The sequence below is a fragment of the Hibiscus syriacus genome, unplaced genomic scaffold, assembly GCF_006381635.1.
Source record: "Hibiscus syriacus cultivar Baekdansim isolate YM2019G1 unplaced genomic scaffold, ASM638163v2 tig00110925_pilon, whole genome shotgun sequence".
In the NCBI taxonomy this organism is placed as follows: domain Eukaryota; kingdom Viridiplantae; phylum Streptophyta; class Magnoliopsida; order Malvales; family Malvaceae; genus Hibiscus; species Hibiscus syriacus.
In genome coordinates this window covers 404,211-426,064 of record NW_024062912.1, presented here as the reverse complement: position 1 = coordinate 426,064, position 21,854 = coordinate 404,211, and the positions used below count along the sequence as shown (strand labels likewise).

The following is a 21,854-nucleotide window of genomic DNA, read 5'->3' as shown; positions in this document are numbered from 1 at the left end:
GTTATATAATTATATTTATTATTTAATATTTTTTACCTTAAATATTATGTTGTAGTTAATTTGAATCATTTTGTTTCACTTGATTTTATGGTTTTTAACTTATATATGTTATGACTTGCTTTGAATATGACTTGTGATATAAAAAATTATTTTTTATTAAATATTTTTTGATATTTTTATTTAATTTTTTAAATAATTATAACGTCGTCCGATTCTTCCGACCAGTTAAACCAATGAACCGATAACATAACTGGTTCACTAACCGATCCGGTTCTGAAAACCACTCCCACCTCATTGTTATCCTAAATTTTCTATGTATATTTTCTCCCCAAGGTTTAAGTGTGAAATTATTTAAACAAAATCTTTTTTCTGGATTTTATTTTCATTTGTTTATTAATATTATTTCTGTTAAAGCTTTCCAATTTTGACTTCTGGGGAATTTTTTTAAATAATTTCATTTGGTTTATTGAGAAGGATCTTCCACGTTCATATGATCCAAAGGTTAGAGTTTTTGTCTGTCTTGCTTGTAAACTCGTCCTCTTTATTTTCTTTTAATAAAAACCCACTTTCAAGACTCGGCCTTTCTTCAGATTTCCAAAGCTGCTGGCTTCAAAAGATTGACCCTTTCATGGTTCAAATCCTATAGCTTCCTCTCATTTCTTGACTAAACCCCTGATTCCTTCTTATTCTCTTGATTTATCAAAAACGGAAAAAAATGTTCGGTACCCAAAACAAAACCGACCTTGCTTTGGAATTGCAAGCACAGTTTCCAATCTCAAGGCCAAGCATCCATTCAAGAAGGGCTAATCTCACGGTGAAATTCCAAGACCTTTATGGCTTCACAGTTGAAGGCAATGTGGATGATGTTAATGTGTTGAATGAGGTAAGAGAAAAAGTAAGGGAACAAGGGCGAGTTTGGTGGGCACTTGAAGCAAGTAAAGGAGCCAATTGGTATTTGCAGCCACAAGTTTCTTCAATATCTCAAGCTATTGTGTTGAAATCGTCACTCAAATTGTCCGCTTTGGCTAATTCCATTACATTGAAGAAGCTTATTAGGAAAGGTATTCCCCCTGTACTTAGGCCTAAGGTTTGGTTTTCGCTTTCTGGTGCTGCCAAGAAGAAGTCTACGGTGCCTGAAAGTTATTATAATGATTTGACAAAGGCGGTAGATGGTAAAGTCACACCTGCTACAAGACAGATTGATCATGTAAGTTCTTTATTTTGCATTTGCTTGATGAATTTTTTTGTTGTTTTTATTTTTTTCCTTCCTACTTTTGATTGAATGTTTGTTTAGATTAAAATCTTTTTTCATTTGATGTTTGTCTTTTAGTTTTCTAGAGATCTGGTTTTGTTTGGAATTGAAACCACATATCTGATGATTGACCTAAATACAAGGATGGTTTCATTAGTTAACATTGGTTTTCTTGGAATGTAATTCACTTGATCATTTCTTTATTGGTGAATTCACAGTGTTCTTTTCTTTTAGGCTGGAGCCTGTGAACTTTCCTCCTTAGATGTGTGCTTGACAAGGTTTTGTTGTGTCGTTTGATTCGATCGAATCCGAAATAGAAGAATTGACCAATGTATCTTTGAAAAGTACTTGTGAAAATTACAATGAATGTGATGGCTGTGATGGTCCGACATGAAATTGTTGGTTGATGTAACCTGGAATGGTGAATTTGAGAAATTTGGTTTGAGCCTTTCTTTTATATACTTGCAGGACCTTCCGCGAACCTTTCCCGGTCATCCATGGTTGGACACTTCAGAGGGCCATGCTGCTCTACGGCGCGTGCTTGTGGGCTATTCGTTTCGTGATTCTGATGTAGGCTACTGTCAGGTGAGTTTATCAACGATATCACTTGTCTTTCAGCATTTTCTCAGCTTCTAGTACCATGGGCATAGAAAGGACGTGCTACAAAAACATAGCACACTTCATTTTTTGACTAAATAATACACCATTTTCTCTTGAAGTTAACATGACAGTACTCTCTTATGGTTTCAACAATTTGAAGATGTCCATTTTATTCAATTCTGTTATTTGATTGTGGCATGAAACTAGACCGATGTCATGTTTCTTGCTTACCTTGCTTTTTACTGAGTCACCCAAATTTATATGTTCTTGGTTTAGGGCTTAAATTATGTTGCTGCACTGCTATTGCTTGTTATGAAAACGGAGGAAGATGCATTTTGGATGCTTGCCGTCCTCCTCGAGAATGTTTTAGTTAATGACTGCTATACAATAACTTATCTGGATGCCATGTTGAGCAAAGGGTTTTTAAAGATTTGCTTGCCAAGAAGTGCCCGAGGTAGTTGAGGATTAAACTATTTTATTTTTATTTATTTGTTTATCTTTTTCTTTATTTAAAGTAATATGTACGTTAATGTCAAAGCTTATCTTATTAAAAATCGGATCACAAAAACACAGGATCGATGCTCATTTGGAAGCATTGGAGTTTGATGTCTCCCTCGTCGCTACCGAGTGGTTCCTTTGCCTCTTTTCTAAAAGCTTGCCTTCAGAGGTTTCAACAATATTTCATTACCATTACGTCCTGCTGGTGTCTCACACCAAATGCCGATTCTATTCGAGGTTGTTTTCTGACTATCTTATTTCTTTCCCTCTTTGTTGGGCTATTTGTCCAGACAACTCTGCGGGTGTGGGATGTCCTTTTCTATGAGGGGGCAAAGGTTCTTTTTCATGTAGCTTTGGCTATATTTAAGGTACCGATCTCATCGACGTTTCACTCCACATTCCAGCCAAGTCAGGAACTTTCTTTGACATGTTTTCCTAAAGATCACAAAGTTAATTTAAGTTTTGGTCTTCTTTTGCAGATGAAGGAAGACGAATTGCTTCTAACACATCAGGTCGGTGACATAATTAATATTTTACAGAGAACGACCCATCATCTTTTCGATCCTGATGAGTTATTGACGGTAAGACAATTCGTCATTTGTTTTTCCTTTTTTTCTTCTTCTCCTCTTATAACATTCCATGCTTCTTCCTCGTTATCCATAGGAAAATCAGACCTAGTTCCGGTTGTAGATAGGAAAAAGATCGTTTCTATTTGTTTTACCATGTCATTTCAATGAATTGACCCGTGGAGTTGAACATAATTTGGAAATCTATGATATGCTTTGCTTTCACATGACATGGACCTTGTGGATCTATTTAGGTTGCATTTGATAAGATCGGTTTTATGACGACAAACACCATATCAAAGCAAAGGAAAAAGCAAGAACCAGAAGTAATGAAAGAGCTTGATCAGAGACTAAGAAGGCTAAATTCTCTCAGAACTGATGACAAATAACAGTTTATTGAATGTGAAGAAAATCTAGTCGTATGTCGAAGGATATGGAATTAATACTCGTGTCCTCACTGCCAAAGACCAGGTAAAATGTAAATTTTGTAACCCATTGACAGTTTTAAACAGTTGAAGTTACTTTGCTAATGAATTCAGCGTTGTGTTTTCTGTGCTCCTAATGATTTTATGACCCAAATCGGTTTGTTTTCCGTATATTTGGAAGGCTGAAGAAGAATATACTTTTTCAACCATATCGAAATTCGAAAATGATAATGAAAATCGACAATAGGAAAATAAAGACTGTCACAAAGAATTGGAAGAAGGCTAATGTAATGCATTATTCAAGCATAGTCAGCGCAATCCAAAGATTATTAAATTTATATCCCATTTCGTCTTCTCCTGTCCTGTGGTCTACAAAAAGCAATGAGCCGGAACTGGAACTAGGCCCTCCAGCTCTGGTTCTTTCGAGCAAAAGAAAAAGGGGAAATGAACTAGAAAGCTCCCTATGGTTATTTTTTCATTACCATCCTATTCTTCAGCCTTTGAAGATTCTGAAACCGAATCATCGACAGCCAAATCAGACATTTCACCAGAGGGTGCTGTCTCCTCACCTTCCGTTGGCTCGCCTTCTGTTGGTGTCTTGGATAACTCATCCAGACCATCGCCATTTCCCTCTGCTACCTGCTTCTGCAGGCCCCAGTACATGATGCTGGCAGCCAAAGTAAGGATCATTTTCTGGCTCACCTGTTATTGACAAACATTACGGTCAGAAGTTACTTTAAACAATGCAATGTCGGATTTAACCCGGTCCAGGCATGAAGTAGTCAGTTTAGCTCAGTAGTATTAATCTCAAGAGGTTGCTAACCAAAAAAAGAAAATCAAACATTTAACAACTGACATGAGATTTGTCTAGGTTACTGGCATTGTTCTAAATATTCTGTTCCTCTTATGAAACATGACGATTCTAACATCATGGCATATCAAAACAGTGGAAAACCATACATACATCAGAGCTCAGGTAGAGAAACATCAACCACAAGCAAAAAACAGACGCATGAATGGCATATCATCAATAATTTAAAATCAGAGAAGATATAGAAGGGGGGATTATGGTTATTGAATTTAGGAAATATATACCCGTATGACATCCTCAGGTAACAAGAAAATAGATCATCCAAGCTTCCGTGCAACACTGATTATATAAGTTGCATTCATCCTCTTTTCTTCGTCTGCAAGGTCAGTGACAATAAAACACTAGTATCGGTTTTATTTATAGTATGGTCTATTTATTCGCAAGGGTGAGACATGAACATAGTTTCCCACAAAAAGTTTCTCAACTTCCCCCAACAAAAAGCAAAGCCATGGCAGGTTATTTGTATTGCAGAAGTGTAGTATAACATAACGGTCGACTGTGTTTCAGAGGAAAGGGACAGATTAATATAATAATGAAATAATACCATACCAGTTTCTCCCTTGGTAACAAGACCCCAGTTAACAACCCTCGGTTCCACTGCACTAAGCAGCTCGAGGAAGAATTTACCATTCGAAAGGTTTTTATCCTAAGAGCAATAATCCAGTAAAAAGCAGTGTGTCAGTCTGTGTTATAATCAAGACATGGTTTTCAATTTGTTGCTTATGTACCTTGAAGCTCTCCATTTGAGATTTTCGACCTGCCTGGTTTACTTTTTTGTTAGCCCAGTTCAGAATGTCGGCATCATAATTTCTCTCTCTCAAGTTTTTAAGGAGTTGTAGCATAGAAAACCTCATCAGTTGCCACAAAAATGCTAAAAGTGAGGTAAACAGGACACGGAAACGAGAATATCAAAGTTGTCTTGCAGAAGAAAATAACAGCCTCAGCTTCAACAAAGAAAGAGAAGAATGGAAGCCGGAAGATATTATTACCTAGTATAAGTTTCTTGTTTCCGGCCACGATACCATTGCCAGCTACATTGACGAGTGATAAGTTCAACTCCTTGCCAATCTGTACTATTTGATAGCAATTCTCAACCTGTTTACGTGGCATCTGTATAGGAGGCTTATTCGCAAGCTTCCAGTTAACTGTTCCAGGGACAATTTTCTCCACAACCTCCAACAGAGCCCATCTGCAGCCACAAAAGGATGAATACCAAAGAAGATCCGATGACCACTATATCCACTGGGAGATCCCAAATTTTAGAAGAGAAAATAGCTCGTTACCCGTTTTTAACATCTTCGTAAACATTGTTGACATACGAATCAGTACCAAGACTGTTCATCCAAAAGCGAAAGCATCTCTCTTCACGTGATGTTTCTGGATCATCAGTCATCAACTTAGCAAAGGTCGACGTTTTGCTGTCTGATAAGCCATTCCTGCAGGAGAAATCATATGCTAGTTAAATACTTCATACACATCATATGTCCCCAAGGGAACACGTCAGTGCTTAGAGCTTGAGATTCCAACTTAGTGGTCTTTGGATTGAATATTGAGATAGGATGGCTGAGATTCATGGGCTGTGAGAGGGCTACCTGATTTTGTTTTAAACCAAGATTTTCCGACATCATATAAGAGATAAACCATACTACGGTAACTTAGTTCAGACTTGAGGGGGAAAAAACATTGTTTCTCACCCGTGCTGGAATATTTGTGCAACAAATGCAAGATTGAGATTTGCCGAGCCCTCAACAATGTCCTTAGGAGTGATATCTTTGGCAATCCAATTTTTCTGCTAGTTCAAGAAGTTTGCTTGCTCTTTCTGTTGGATCCTCTGTCTCCAAAGTTTCGCGTGTACTATGTTCGGGAGCAAGAGCATTAAGAAGATGCATATGCCTCTCCATCCTACAAATATATAGGTTTATGATACATCATTCACACTAGAAAACTGAAAATGGTAGACAGGAGACAATATATACACTTCACACAATAGGAAGTATTGATTATTCGACTATATGTATCTGGGAATTGAATCCTTTTCCAACTTAAGGCCCAAATCTAAAGATTAATACAACAGCTGCATATAAAATTGACATTCTACAAGTAGAATTAACCGAAATCAATAAGTTTTCCCACCTTCAAATCCGTAGTGAAGTTTGTAACCTGCTTCTGACATCCAGCTTTCTTCAAATGAAAATTCATCCATTTCAGTAAAACCCTTTCAGGTCCTAAACTCAAGCTCCTCCACCTCCTACAGAATTTATACATAAGGTTAACAAAATTTGTTTCCAACCAGCAAGGATGATATTATCACAAAGAAGGCATAACCAATTAACAGCCTCCTACCTTGCTGTCATTCACCAGTTCCACAAGTTGAGGAGTTCTGTTCAGATTGAGGTCAGACAGTAGTTGAATCTGATCTCAACCCAATAAAACATTACTAGTAATATAACAAAAAAAATGTAGCCCTTGAAACATTGATGATTGAAGGAAGCGGATACAATTAGTATGGCTTCTGTGATTCGAGAACTGCAAATACAAAAATTAAACGAGTTTAAAGGAAGTTTCAGATGAATACCTTAATAATTTGAGAAATCAATCCAAGTATCAGATGAGGCTCTAAGGGGTCAAAAAGATGAAGGTTGGAAAACTTCAAATATTGTACAAGTTAGATTAAAAAGCAAGTATTACACCTAAATCGGTATTAGAAAAGGAGAATCACTTACTCTTCCTTCAACAAGGTCTTGTGTGCCAATATTAACCACGGTGCAACCAATAGCTTTTGCCGAATTAAGGCAAAGAGTATGATTCTCATTCCTCTCCCAGGGATTAAGAACCTTTTCCGTGGTGATAGCTCGCTCATCTGCTCCCAGGAACAGCTACATTGATAAGCTTGCAACATGAAAGCAACTAAAAGTGTCAACAAACATCAAACAATGATTCAGTAAGGACTAATGCTAAGTAAAGTAGGTCCAGTGAACCAACCAAAGAAGAACTCTATCTTTTGCAAGTTCAAATAATGCGTCCGTGGCTGGATCAATTGGAAGATAATCTTTCAAGAATTTATCTTCTGCCAGATAGTGATTGATATGTTGCACATAAGAAGATTTCTCAGATTCATTAATAGCATGGTGAAAATGTTGCGGAATACGGCTATTGGATAAAGTAAAATCGTAATTAATAATTTGAGAAAATAAAAATAAAAATAAATAATACATAAATTTTATGTGACCACTAAATATAGAGTACAAATCACGGATAAAGGTAGAAGAATTTCATTATGAAAAAATAAGAATTACAACTTCTCTCGATTTAACTCGATTTAACAAGGAGAAAACAATAACAATTCTATCTTGATAAAAATAAGAAAACAATTCTAAAAAAAACTCTCTAATTTATCTAGTATTAGAAGAAAACGATCAACCTTTCCATATGAAAGAAGACACGAAATTTATCGGAACAGAAAAGGACCCACGTAAGGAAACGAAAGCAAGATACAGAGGAAGAAGAAAGGAAACCAAACCTTAAGAGAAACTAAGATTGAAGGGTGGTTTCCTCCATATGTATTTTTTTTTTTTTGGTTTGGTTTGTCGAGAGAGAGAGAGAGAGAGGTGTTTGAATGGGTGAATTGAGTGAAGGGGAATGAGGATGAGAGAAAAGCGTGACGCCCCTTAGTCCTCAGATATCCCGCGAACACTGCCGATTCCAAATGTGATTAGGACAGAGTGGGAGAGAGAGACCGATAATATGGCTTTAATTAAACTAAAACACACTATTTTTCTTTTAATAGTAATTATAATAATAAACAAATGAGCTCTTTTGCCAATAAAATACAATAAAAAGGGACAATATTGGTATTATTATTTTCTTTCTTATTAATCAAAATATTTTTAATGGTTTACGAATTTATGTTTATCATATATAATAATATCCTCGTTTATAACATAAAATAAATTGATTCTTTCATTTAATACGCTATTATTATAAAAACACGAATTGATAGTGCGCACAAACTTATATACATAGTTGTTTAAATTCGGATTGTCACATAAAATAACACACATTTAAATTATTAAAGTCATTTGGTAAGTTAAAATTATATGAATCTTAAGTAGTCTTAAAATGTGTTCTCGTATAATTAATGTAATTGTAAGCATGATTACAAATATTATTATTTCCTATTTTTATTAAATATAATAATTTTTTTATTCTTTATTAATTTGGGGTTAATATAACGTAGTATTTATTCGAAAGATTCTCAATCGAACACTCATACACTCCTTACAAATATCTTGTTCAAATCTAAAACCTTTAAAGATAACGATAATCCATATCAATGACGTTGCTTTATTCGAAAATAATATACAAACAATCCTTTTTAAAAAAAAAAACTAAATATGTTCTTTAATAAACACTGAATTAAACTGAACTCGTTAGATTTTAAGTGCTAAGGATGGAAAATGAATAAATTGAAAGATAAACTATATTGATTGTAATTGAATTTTTAGGATATTCTATTTTAGACATCTAATTTCAAAAACTTGTATTGCAGTGATTGTTACATTTAGTTTTCCTTCTATTAAATTTAAAGCTTTAAATTGGTAGTCATTACAAAGACAAGTTTTTGATGAATAGAATGATTGTGGGTTAGTCCCTACGATAGAAAAGCTTGGTGATAATATTTAAGCAACTAACAGATTCGTGCAAAACGCCATTTAAATTCAAATAGAAATTATAACATAACAATTCCTCTTCTTCTTAACACATAATTGCATAAAAAATGAATTTAAAAATCAATGTAAATTGAGAAACTCAGTGATCACCCCACATGAACATAAATTACACGCAATGAAGCCTTACATCTTAGGAAAGCAGAACCAACCCACCAAAGCCTGTCAAAACCAGCAGACACCAAATGCTCAACCTCAACTCCACAATCCTATCAGAAGATGAACTCGAAGGCAAAGACTTCGACGAAGAACCGCCTTCTTTCGAATCCGCTGATGGAGAATCCGCGGCAGGGCTAATATCAGGAGCTGAAGCTGGTGCAGGCATTGGAGGTACGTCAGTACCGAAGATAGCCTCGGGAAGAAGGACCTTATCGACCTGATATATAGCGACAGGATCGGTGGAATGTACAGCGCTGGTGACTTTTGTTTTGCTCCACCCCGAATCGAGGTGGACGGTGCCGGATTTATCAGTGAAATTCAAAATATATTGGCCTCCAGCAAGTGTACTGACAGGACCCTTTGTACTGAGCTAACTGAAGTCCGCAAGGGCGTAGTATTTGGGCAAGGCATGGAAAAGGATGAGAGATTTGAGCTGATCATCACTGAGATTGGACAACGATGGCTTCTTAAGACCCTTGAATGAATTGTCTTTGGGTACGAAAATCGTAATGCCTTGTTCGGTGTTGTTGGCTTGGTTTTGGAAGGTGTCAATGACTTTAGTTGATTCTAAGTAACCAAGGAACGTGTGAAATGGACCTGCCACAGAGAGTAAGTAAGTGAGGTTTACATATGCGGGTGCTGGTGTCAGAGTCGGGGTCATTTCTACCGGAGCCGGAGGACTAGCTTTTTGCCCATATGTCAAGGAGGAGAAAAGGAGCAATGCAGAACAGAACAAAAAAAGTCCTGTGAAACTGCATTTTCCCCCAGAAATTCCTACAAGAATGAAACTCTTCACAGTGATTGCAGCTAAATGACGAGAAAACATACAATAAATCTACAGTATGAACAAAAAAGAAGTATAAAATTCCCTAAGATCAAAAGCCCATCTCATATTCTAGATCGGATTAAATTAAACCAAAATATACAACTTTCTTTCCATATGGAAACTAATAAAAAATCAGATATTTACTAAACTTGCCCAGCAAAGCAAATATGAAAATAAAAGAGCTTAGAACAGGATCTACTACAGGTGGCATTGAAATGTGAAGATTAAAAAAAATATATGAACCATTTTTCTGTTCTAGAGCTCCTTCAGCTGAAGTACAGCTAACCAAATTTCAGAGCAAAAACTCAGGTCAAATCTGATATTCACTTTGCATTTGACATGAGGGAAGTTCCCATAAAAGATATAGATTTAACATAAATGTGGAACCAGCATGAAAAAATGCAGCTTTAACATAAGCAAATTTGAAGAAGAGCAGACAAGTGAAGGACAAAAACCTGACTAGATGGGACTTCAGAGAGGAAGCTCAGAGCTTTGGAATTTGGACGACAATGCTTCGGATTGGAACAAGCTGAGTTTAAAATAAAACAAAACAAAATGGGTGAACCGTCAAAATGGTCACTTTGTTTTATAAATGATCACATTTAGTCATTGATTTAAAAAAAATATTTTTATTATTTATGTTTTCGTTAGTTTTGTGACACATGTTAATAAAAGATGCTGCCTTTTAGTTTAACTCTAAACTTAATAAAGAAAATATTAACCTAACCCCATTCATAGCTTGCCATGGGATGTTTATTAAATCGATGACCAAAATTAAACACTTGTAAAATAAAATAACTAATTTGATAGTTTACCCTGTTTAAGAAAGGGTGTCGGCCTCATTCTGTATCGCTTTTGTATGGATTTTGTGGTAAAAACTTATGTTTTATTTGTAAAATCAATATTAAATGTTATACAAAATTTTGATCTTATAATTAAATTAATGTTTTGATCATCTAAATAAAAAATTACAGAAATTAATTTGTAATTTCCGCGCTTGTTTTAGACACTTATCAATTTATTGCAACAACTTTTGTTATTTTTCTTTCTTTACTCCTAATACAGTTAATAGTGAACACAAGTATATTGGAATTCATTTACTTGGCAGTTTTGAGTCAGACTCGGTTGGATCAAGCAGGTTACTATGGTTAAACCCATTTAATAAGCAGTTAAAATAGAAGTTATCGGTTATGAAATTCTGTAACTATATTCGTTAAGTCATCCAAGTTCTAATATATTTTTACTTTTATTTTAAATATATGTATGATATTATCCACTTTAAATCAAAACTTCAACATATTTAACAACTTACATAAGAATAACAGTAAATTGAAATATATAATCTTATAATTTTTGTAGGGTGTGGGATTGAATGAGAATGGGAACAAATGCAATTTTCTTTTAAAATTTGGCAAGGAAAGAGGACAGGTAAGTTAGGCTTTCTTAATCACTTTTAAACTAATCAATTTTTCTAATCTTTTCTTTTGAGACACCAACCACTTTGCTCCCCGCCATTTATTTCCCTTCATCATTTTACATCTCACCAACGGGATTTTCCGTACGATATTCCTAATATTTAATGTTAATTAAAAGATTGAATAATATTTTGGCGTTATTAAATAAAAAACCTTTTCTATTATTTTATTGAAAAACAACCTAAAACAGCTTAATAATATAGGGGTGTTCAAAATTCGGTTTTAACCGAATTAACCGATCGAACCGAATTAATTCTGTCGGTCACCGAATTAGTTCGATCAGGGAACGATTAAGGTTTTTTTGGATATTCGGTTAACGGTTAATTCGGTTCGAAATCGGTTAATTAACCGAAATAAAATTTTAAATATTAAATATATTATATATAGCATATGGACTCAGCCCAAACTATTTAAAATCCAATTAATAATTTAAGATCCAATAACTTTTAAACCTAAATCAATATTAATTAATTAAAAAAATTTATATAAAATTTTTATTTTATAATTATATATTATTTAAATTAATTATAAACTGTTTTTTTAATTATAAAATATTTAATTTTTATATAAATTAGAAAATTTTAAATTTTTTTGGTTAAGTCGAAAATTAACCGAAATTTATTCGGTTCGGTTAATATTTTCGAAAAAAAAAGTTTGCTTCGGTTAACGGTTAAAGAAAACAAAAGTTCGGTTAATTCGGTTAATGGTAGTTCGGTCGGTTCAACCACCGAATTAACCGAATGAACAGCCCTAGAAAAATACCCTTAAAGTATGCACGTACGACTACCTCGAGTCTTACAAAATGAGTGTCAATGTCTTGTTTTCTATAGGGCGCTAGACTCCTCTAACGTGAAAACACTTTTCAAATAATACAATTTAATATTTCAAAAAAAACTCACGTTATGCGTGTGGTATTTAACAATCATCACATTTTGTAGAACGCGAGTTATAGCTAAAACCCCAATTTTTTATAGGCACGTTCAAGGCGTATTTTTGGATAATTAATCTAAATTTGTTGTAATTTATAAGTTTAGAGGCATAATATTAGAATTTATCTTTCAGTTGAGGCCAATATTGACACATACAAGATATTGTAAGTGGATTAAAAAATGTGTTGAAAATAGTTCCAAAACTTGTTTTACAAATTAAGAAAAAGCTACCTTGGTTTGTATGCATAATAGTTAAGCATTGCCTCATTTTCCATTTGATTGTTTGTACAATATTCTTCAATTTTTCATAGCATTTATAGCCGCATTTTTTTACTTTCAACTTTCTAAAAATCAAGTTTGATTTCTAACCTTTAAATACTATCCTAAGCAATTTTTTTATTATACTGCCAAAATAATTATTTTTATTTTATTATTTTTATTTTGAATATATTATTAGGACACATGATGTATTTGTACACTTACCTGGATAGTTTTATGAATTAATATTTAATGTTTCAATAATGTATAAAATTTTATGCATCGTCAATGAATTAAGTGATGAAATTAGTTGATAATGTGTTTTCATAAAATTTTAAAACTAAATTCATTTGGATTCATTATTAATAATTCATTGAATGGTCTCTATAATAAATAAAAGAGAGTATTATTCATCTTTAAAAAATCGAATTTAAATAGATAAATTTATAATGTATTTTTATAGAAAGTCGTTAGTTTTATTAAAATATAAAATATATAAAATTACAATAAAGATTTACAAGCATAATCGTAAACCTAAAATATAATTATGACATTTTTCTATTACCATTAAGACAAAAACTAGTCACCTAGATCACATAAGGACCAAAGAAGGAAATGTTAAAAAACCTAACAAAAAAACTCGAATAAAATAAAAATACGAACAAATCTGACTGCAACGACAAACAAACCACAAAAATGGGATGAAGCTACTGAAATACCATAGACAAATCGCAAATCAGAGTCGAGCGACGTGAGAAAACTATTCACAAACGCAAAGCCGTATCCAAATCAATCTGATGGTCAAATGTAGGGAAGATTAGCATTAACAAATAAGCACCATATCGATCAGTCGTGACAATGTCAAATTCAACCCTGAGGGAAAAAAAGATAAACGAAAACAACGGTCAACAAATCGAAAACTACCAAAAGGCAGAGATAAGCGTGTCGTGCCACAAAGGCAAAGATAAACGTGTCATAAAGACAAAATTATTCTTATTAAAAAACTTAAAAAAAAAGACAATCGACGATTAACAACCAATATCAAAATTGGTACAGCCTGCTAAACAAAATAAAAGAAAATGTTGATATAATCTATAAAAAAATAACACAAATTGTGAAGAGGGAAGAGAATAAATTTATAGTGTATTTGAAAATATTAGAATAATTGTAAAAATATAATTATCAAATAATAATTATATCATCATAAAATATTTTGAGATATATTTAATTAACAAAGTGTAATATCACATAATTTAGTAAAATCTGTTGACCAATAATAAAATCACAACGATTAATTATACATATAGTCTCCATAATTCTCAACCTCTTGATAAAATATAATAAATTTAACCTCATAAATTATATAATATTTAAACATACCACTCCTATTTAATTAGAACAAATTACACTGACTTTCTATACGAATATATCAATTTCTTTGAGCTTAAGAAAAAAAATAATTATTGATTGCACATGACAACCAATACCATCAAACAAAAATTAAAATATTTCTAAAAAAAATAACACATCAATTAAATTTTTCCATTTCATGATTCATTCGACATTTCCTGCATTAGCCTAATATCTAAGACAAACGTTAAAACTGTAAAAGCTTTCGCCAGATAAGCTAATGAGTAAGTTACCTTGTACTCCGTGAGATGAGTTGTCAAATCAAAGATTCTTGAATGGCACCCACCACTTCTCATCAAACTTTACTCCTCTATAAAAGCCACTCTCTTTTCATGCATCCATGTATCATACATTAGAGCAATCTTTCACTGCTACCCTCTAATTATTTCCCCTTCCATAATTTTCTTCCCAGTTCTAATTACTTCTCTTTGTGATTCCTATGGCTATTGCTGAGGTATTGGCAAATTCTAAAAATCTTAATCAACCCATTTGTGATCGTTCATCAGCTGATAATGATCTTGGCGTTTGTTATCGAAAACCCTTTTTCATCCACGCTTTCGTTTAGATTTCATCCTTGAGAAACTTGGTTTTACGTTTTAAATACTGTTTTCATGATTCCTTTTATGCATATTCTTATTTGATACGATGTGTTACAGGTTGTATCAGCTCAAACTGCACTTCATGAGGAGAAAACTGAAGAAACGGTCAAGGATCAAGAAACAACAGTAGAAGAGATAGTTGCCGAAGCTCCTGCGGCGGCGGAGCCTGTTGCCGAAGAGAAGAAGGAAGCCGAGAATGCAGCCGCTGTTGAGGAAGCGGCGGCAACCATAGAATCTGAAGCCTCAGTTGAAGTTGAAACCAAGGAGGTGGTAGAAGAATCCAAAGTTGTCATCCAGGAGCCAGTGGAGGCGACTCCCAAGGAAACAGTGCCGAAGTCAGTTGCCGAGGAGGAGAATAAGGAAGCCACAGAGCCCGCCGTTGAAACCAAAGAAACTGCAGAGCCTAGTGAAACACCAGCTGAACCCGAACCCGAAACAGAATCCGCTACCGAAGCACCCAAAGAAGAAGCCGAGAAGGCAGAAGAAGAATAAGACGAAGCAAAACCAGCTGTGCGTGTTATGTCGTGTTTGTTCTCTTTATCTGTAAAGGGTTGGGTTTGTTGAGTCCCGAATCAGCTTGGGTTCAAGTTTAATGTTTTAGTTGTTCTGTTTTTATTACAGAAGCCTGCATGTTGTCTTGAATGTCTTTGATTATAATAAATCCGAGTCCATCATTTGAACATTTCTTGACTATCCAATTTCTTACTATTGATCCAATGTTCCCAAATATCTAATATCACGTTTTGTTTAAAATCTGACATCACCCATTGTCAGTGTTTCTTCTACAAAATGCAGTCACTCATCGCATTATGATATGGTGTGATCAAGTGTTCCGTAAGTTATGTACTGTACTTTTAGTTTTTTTTAAAATTTAAACTACACAAATAATCTCTAATATTCGAGTAATTTTTTATTTTTCATACTAAAGTTTCAAAAATAATAAATTAATAATTAGTCGTTAACCGTAATTAATGCAGGAACGAAATACTGATGTGGTGTGTTAAATCAATTGACTTAGCATGTTTGACCATGCCCGACACTTTTTGATCGAACTTAGCATGTTTGACCATACTATACACCTTTTGATCGAAACGATTGACTCTTCTTTTTGTTCTTTGCCTTGAACACTATCAATTCTCAACATAACTAAGCTGCGGTACGATACATCAATGCAAGTTCCCTCAAAGCCTGTTAAGTCATTCCCAGAAAGAGATCATGGTTACAAAATATAAGTCAAACAAAATTCTATATATACATATAACTTATGTAAAGAATATTAAACTTTCAAGAGCATTCATGGTTCCATCTTTAAAGTGGTGGTGATATTAAGGGGTTTTTTTCACGTGCCAAAAGGGACGTATCTTTCAATATCCATTGCATTGGGGTCTCTTCCATCAATTAAGATCTAAGAAATTAATAAATAACTAATTAATCAAAATTTTTAAAGCTCACTTAAGTAATGAATTGAGGAGTCAATGAAATAAATTACTTAAAGAATGGTTTGACGATCATCCATGCTTGTAACAAAGTCACATTCACGAAATCTTTTGTTCTATTTACGAATGTCTAGTGGGATTTTGTTCATCTTCCTAGTGGTTTTGATCTTTATCTTTGCCTCCTCGTGTAGTTTCTATTTTAATCGAATAAAATATAATGTAATAAAAATCGAGTAACTTTATTTTGACATATGAGCAGTTATGTTTTTCTTGAATGGAGATAGAATTAGGGATTTCAACAGATCGAGTTATTATAGGGTTTTTGGCCAACCCGACTCAACCTAAAAATATGTATTCTTCACCCAAGTTTGACTTGATCCGAAAATTATATATCCTCCTTTCTTGTGTTTTATTTGATTGCTATATTGCTATCTTAACATGGTATCATTTGCTATGTTCTAGTCCTGGGATTTTTTTCCGCTGCTTGTTTTGACTGATTTTCCGTTGGTATAGTGGTGTATTTTGGAGCTGGATATAGATAGATATGTTTCTTGATTTATTTCTTATCTTTGTTTCCGTTCTTGGTTTACTTCTTTGAGTTTCTTTTTGGATATGGTTTTGTGTGTTTCTTGCTTGTAGTTGTTTTTTGGTTCTTTGATACGATGGTGGATCTTACTGTTGGTCAATCTCTTGATACTGAGAATGCCTTCAAATCAATTCACCTATGAATCCTGGTGTGTCGAGGTTAAATGCAATTCAACATATCCCAAAGCACGATACAATTAAACTTACTAAGAATACATATTTGTTGTGGAAGCATCAGATTTCTTTAAAAATTGATGGTTATGGTCTGTTGCGTTTTATTTCTAGTAATAATGTTGTACCAAGTGAGTTTGTTACTAATAGTTCTGGACAAGTTGAAGAGAATTCGGGGTTTGAGATTTATTGGCAGCAAGACAAGTTGTTAGCCTCTTGTCTCTTAACTACTGTTAGCTTAGATATGTTACCACATCTCACTGGGCTTACAACAACCATTTCTATTTGGAATGTTGTCTCGGTTGTTTGGTGAACAAGTGCCAAGATTACTTCCCTTCGACACAATCTTCATTCTCAAAGGAAGGCTGATTTGACTATTAGTGAATACTTGGAGAAAGTCAAGTCTATTTGTGATTCGCTAAATGCATCATGCAGTGTTGTTACTAAGCAAGAGCATGTTAATGTTGTTTTAGATGGTTTGACAATGGAGTTTGAGTCAATCATCATTGTAGCCACCCAAGAAGAAGTGACGTTGGATACTCTAACTGAATTGTTATTAGATTGTAAAGCTCGATAAAAGGTATTTTTAAGCTAAGGTTTCTCGGTTAATATGGTGCAGATGAATAATAGAAGTGATGGTGTTTCAAGTGACAAGGGATCAACAGGGGTGCAATCCTCTCAGAAGCAAGGTTAGAATGGTTATTGAGGCCGAGGGCGTGGTCGAAATCATTATTCAACTAGGCCACAATGACAGCTGTGTGGTAAGTTTGGTCATGTTGTGCAGAAATGTTATCATCAGTTTGATAGGGATTATGGGGGTGTGGCCGAATCTGGTGCTATGACGAGAGATTTTTATCAGCAGTTGATCGCTTGTGAATTTATATGCTAAGGCAAGCTAATCTGTGCAAGTATACACAATCAATGCAAGTAATATAGTAGTGAGTGAGTATCATCTCCACATGGATTGGATTAGAAATATCTTTTCACCACAACTAGAACTAATGCCACAAATTAATCCTACTAAGTATTAAAGCTAAGAACTAATATTAAGGAGCTAAGAATAATGATTCAATGATTTCAGACAAGTGTGGTCGAGACAAAGAAAATATACAGACAGATAAAACAAAACAAAACAAGTATTGGATTAAATATAATGCAAATGACCTCACATATTCAGACGTGTCACAGAGCACTGATGCTAAACCATTGTCTCGACAACAATTATTTTAAGCCCAAAATGAATTATTATGACTCACTAAACTGCCTGACATGATTACTAGGTATTCTTAGACGGTTTCTATAGCAATACCTCTGGGCGTTAACTATAGACATTGTCTTAACCTACTCTAGCCTTTATCCCTTTTAGTCGTTTGAAACTTACTCCTTGTCTCTAAGGTAGACAAGTTAGAACTTCACCATCTCGGATTCATTCATTTGCTCACGTTGATCTCTCTTAATTCTCTCGAATTCAAGAATCACTTTCTAGACAAAAGGCTATCTCTCGATGCTCTTACAATGCCTAGACATGTTTTACCAAAACCCCAGGCGATCTCTCGATGCTCTTACAGTGTTAAGGCAAAATATTTAAACTATGAGCAAAACAGTCATAAGCAAACATAATTCATCATTCATAAAATATTGTTCAGGCAAAACAAAGTTTAACACCAAGTAAAACATTCATGGTGTTATCAAAGATCATCCAAGATTAAACTGTTTAATACAACCCCAAATAAAATAAGAGTTTAAAAACAAATGAAGAACGACTCCCAAAATCGGGGGCTCTGTCGCGACAATCCTGATCAGCACCACACCTGCCTTGGTGATCACCCTCTCTCGAGGCCTGATCACTGCTCTGTTATCATCTGGCTATGGAGGACACCAAGGAAGATTGGGGGGTAGACGGAGGGAGAGCACTGCAGTTGCTTGCTCACGCCTAAGGTAAAGCTCTTCTTTCTTCTTCCTTGCTCCTTCTCTTTTTGCTGCTACGGCTGGTAATTATAAGGAGAATCTCCTAGGGCTTTTCATGCTTTTGGAGATTCCTTAATTAGCCGTTATTAATTTCCCAAACCTAAAAGGGAAAGACGGCTGGCGGTACTCAGGATATTTAAGGCTTGCTTGCACGTGAAGCATGTCATCCAGCTGGCATGTGACATAGACAATTTCGCCACATTTGCTTCAGACTTTTTCAAATAAATCTTGCCTCGGCTAGATAAATCTGCTCCTCACATTCTCATCTTCTCCTCACGTTCTCATCTGCTCCATTGGCCTTTGCAACTTTTCATTGTCACGATTGAAATGTTCTTCCACTGTAGAATTCCTGCACAAACACAACTCAAATAACCCTTTCTCCTCAGCAGCATCAGTTAAGCCAAATAAATCTTGCCTAGGCAAAACTTATCCACCACAACCTATATGTAACTAAATGCAACTAAAAATGCAATGCATACTTTGTTTAGACGAGCAATAACTTAAGTGAAAAGACTAGAATAAGTCTTTTTACGGAGTTATCAGCAGTTGAGTAATTCACACTTGGAACAGTGACAACCACAAACTCAAGCTCGGTTTTCAATCACACTGTACATCCAGTTTCGCAGACTTCTCCTTCATTTGTTTATTTGGCTAATCCAACATTCTCTGGGGTTTCTTTTTATCACTCACCTTCTCTATGTTATTTTAACCATATGGAGTTTCTACTGGGGCTGCACTTGATGCTTCATTCAGACCAACTTATGCTCAAAATCTCTTTGTGACTTCGACTTCCGTTGCTTTTACTTCAGCGTTCTCATCTCTTCCGGATGTTCATTCTTCAACAAAAGTCACAAACAATCTAGTCTGGTATCCGGACACTAGTGTCACTCATCATGTGACTAATGACTTATTTATATTCAACTTAAGTATGGTATATACAAGTGATAATTCTTTATTGTTGCGTGTTGTGAGTACTATAAAATTATACACAAATAATGTGCAAGTATACACAATCGTTCAAGTAATAAAGTGATGAGTGAGTATCGTCTCCACAAGTATTAGGTGAAATTACAAAAGTCTAACCAAAGCAAATCACTACTCTATATATGTATAGTTAGTGTTGATATATACAATGTCACGGTAATGGAAATATGCATACTGGTGGATATGGATTAATAGTTTGATGGTGTAGTAAATGGAAATGCAGTGGCAAGAGCAGATGTTTAATATTGGAAATGATGAAATGTCGAGGCAAGGAAAAATGGTAAAAACAGTAAATAAATAGCAAATAAATGATAAGTAAATAATCCTCACACGACAAGCTTCCATTGGAATGAATAATAGAGATTGATTTAAGGACGTTAAACTTATCTCTCAGGCAGATTTAAGCTATCTAAACTTTACTTGCTCGACATGGTTTGCCGAAAGTGTTCCGCTATCTCTAGTCAAAGGAACCTAACAGAATAGGATGTCATAGCATCTGCTCTCACTCTACGATGTGGCAGCCTATACTATTGATACAAATACCCTTTTTAGTCGTTGAAATCCTATCCTAGTCTATCTCGAGTACTAAGGGATTAGGATATAGTATTCCTATGCCAGTTCAAAGCCTTTTGAAAACATTATAGCCCATTGCTTATGAAGATCTTGTCTTGTGTTTCTCTCGAATACTACAAGTATTTTTAGCTTAGGTTTCTCTTGAACACCTAACCTTCATCTAAGAAATGGACACTCTCATGCCTCTTACAAGCCTAGATGGTGAAGTATTCATAAGCAAAACAAATAAATAACCAAGATAAACATAACTATACCATTAAAATAAAGTTTAAAAACCCATTAAAACAACCACCACCAAATAAGGTTAGTTCATGGTGGGCTTCAAAATATCCATAGAACAAGCCATGAAAATATCCGTTTCAACAACCCAAAAATAAATAGAAAAATAGAAGCAAAGGGAAGTGAGAAGAAGCCTTCGACACACACCACTGGAGGTCTCCTCGGCCACCACGAAACGCCTTAGCTCGCTAGCTCCTCTCGGATGCCTAACTCGCCACTCCTTGGAGCTTTATCAATGGAGGAACACCCAAAAAAGAAGAAAGGGAAAAATAAAATAAAGCTGGAAATTTTCTCTGCTCTTCCCGTATGATAATGTGTGTTTCCCTCTCCCTTGGAAGGTGTCATATATAATAAAAATATCTAGGGGTAATGATGAGGTTGTTGGGTGCAAAATACCCCTAGAATCACACCTTGTGTGTGAACCTTATCCTCCAGGTGGCAGTGGTCCTCTGGCAGGCGGTTACAACCATTATTTCATGTGTAGAGCCAGTTGTCCAGTGCTAACTGTCCTCGTACAGAAATATCTTTTTATCCTTTTTTATGCCAGAAATGCCAAGGTATTTCAATCTGCTTCAGCAATGTGTGATGCAACGATATTACTTCCCAAAAGAGACCTTTTGCTTGATATTCCATACACACCACAAACAATTGCACCTTTCTCTCATACAACACGTTTCTCTTATACGACACCCTTAAGAGATAAAATAACACTACCACCACAAATGCAACTACATGATCCTAAAATGACTAAAATTAGCTTTTAAACAAACAATAACTTAAGTGAAAAAGGCCTTAAAAGTAGCCTTTTTTAGGAAGTTATCATTTATGCATGGGCAATGGTACATATGTTAAAATTGCTCTTATAGGTTAGGGTGTTTTAAATACTAATGAGAAATCTATGGTTTTGAGGAACATGTTGCACCCAACATAAAGCAAAAGTTATTGTCTGTATCTCAGTTTACTCGAGATAATGGTGTATTCATCGAGTTTCATCCTAATGACTGCATTATGAATGATGTACAGACTCAAAAATTCTGCTGCGAGGGAGGTGTTGAAAACATTTTTGATATTTCGATATAACAAATTAAGTTAAATGAATTTTAAGATTTCACAAATGATTTTACAAATTCGATTCAATTAACCGAATATCAAATTATTACTCCAAGTTTTTCAAGATCAATTTTAATCCTTACTAAATGTGTAAAATTGTGATTTGTACTTAAACTATTTTTGAAACAATTTTCACAAAGTATTTTGAACCAA

At 34.5% G+C, this 21,854-nt stretch overlaps 1 protein-coding gene and 3 pseudogenes across 1 annotated transcript; 2 read left to right on the top strand and 2 right to left on the bottom strand.

The window, feature by feature from the left end:
• The first annotated feature begins 445 nt into the window (after window positions 1–445).
• On the top strand, window positions 446–3,395 carry LOC120146391 (annotated as a pseudogene).
• Window positions 3,396–3,673: 278 nt separating this feature from the next.
• LOC120146415 lies at window positions 3,674–8,924 on the bottom strand (annotated as a pseudogene).
• LOC120146385 lies at window positions 8,912–9,856 on the bottom strand (annotated as a pseudogene).
• A 4,492-nt stretch (window positions 9,857–14,348) lies between these two features.
• LOC120146378 (cytochrome c1-like) lies at window positions 14,349–15,102 on the top strand. Its single transcript, XM_039159961.1, has 2 exons — window positions 14,349–14,450; window positions 14,653–15,102. The coding sequence occupies exons 1-2, from the start codon at window positions 14,436–14,438 to the stop codon at window positions 15,085–15,087; spliced, it is 450 nt and encodes a 149-aa protein (XP_039015892.1). The 5' UTR covers window positions 14,349–14,435; the 3' UTR covers window positions 15,088–15,102.
• The last annotated feature ends 6,752 nt before the right edge of the window (window positions 15,103–21,854 follow it).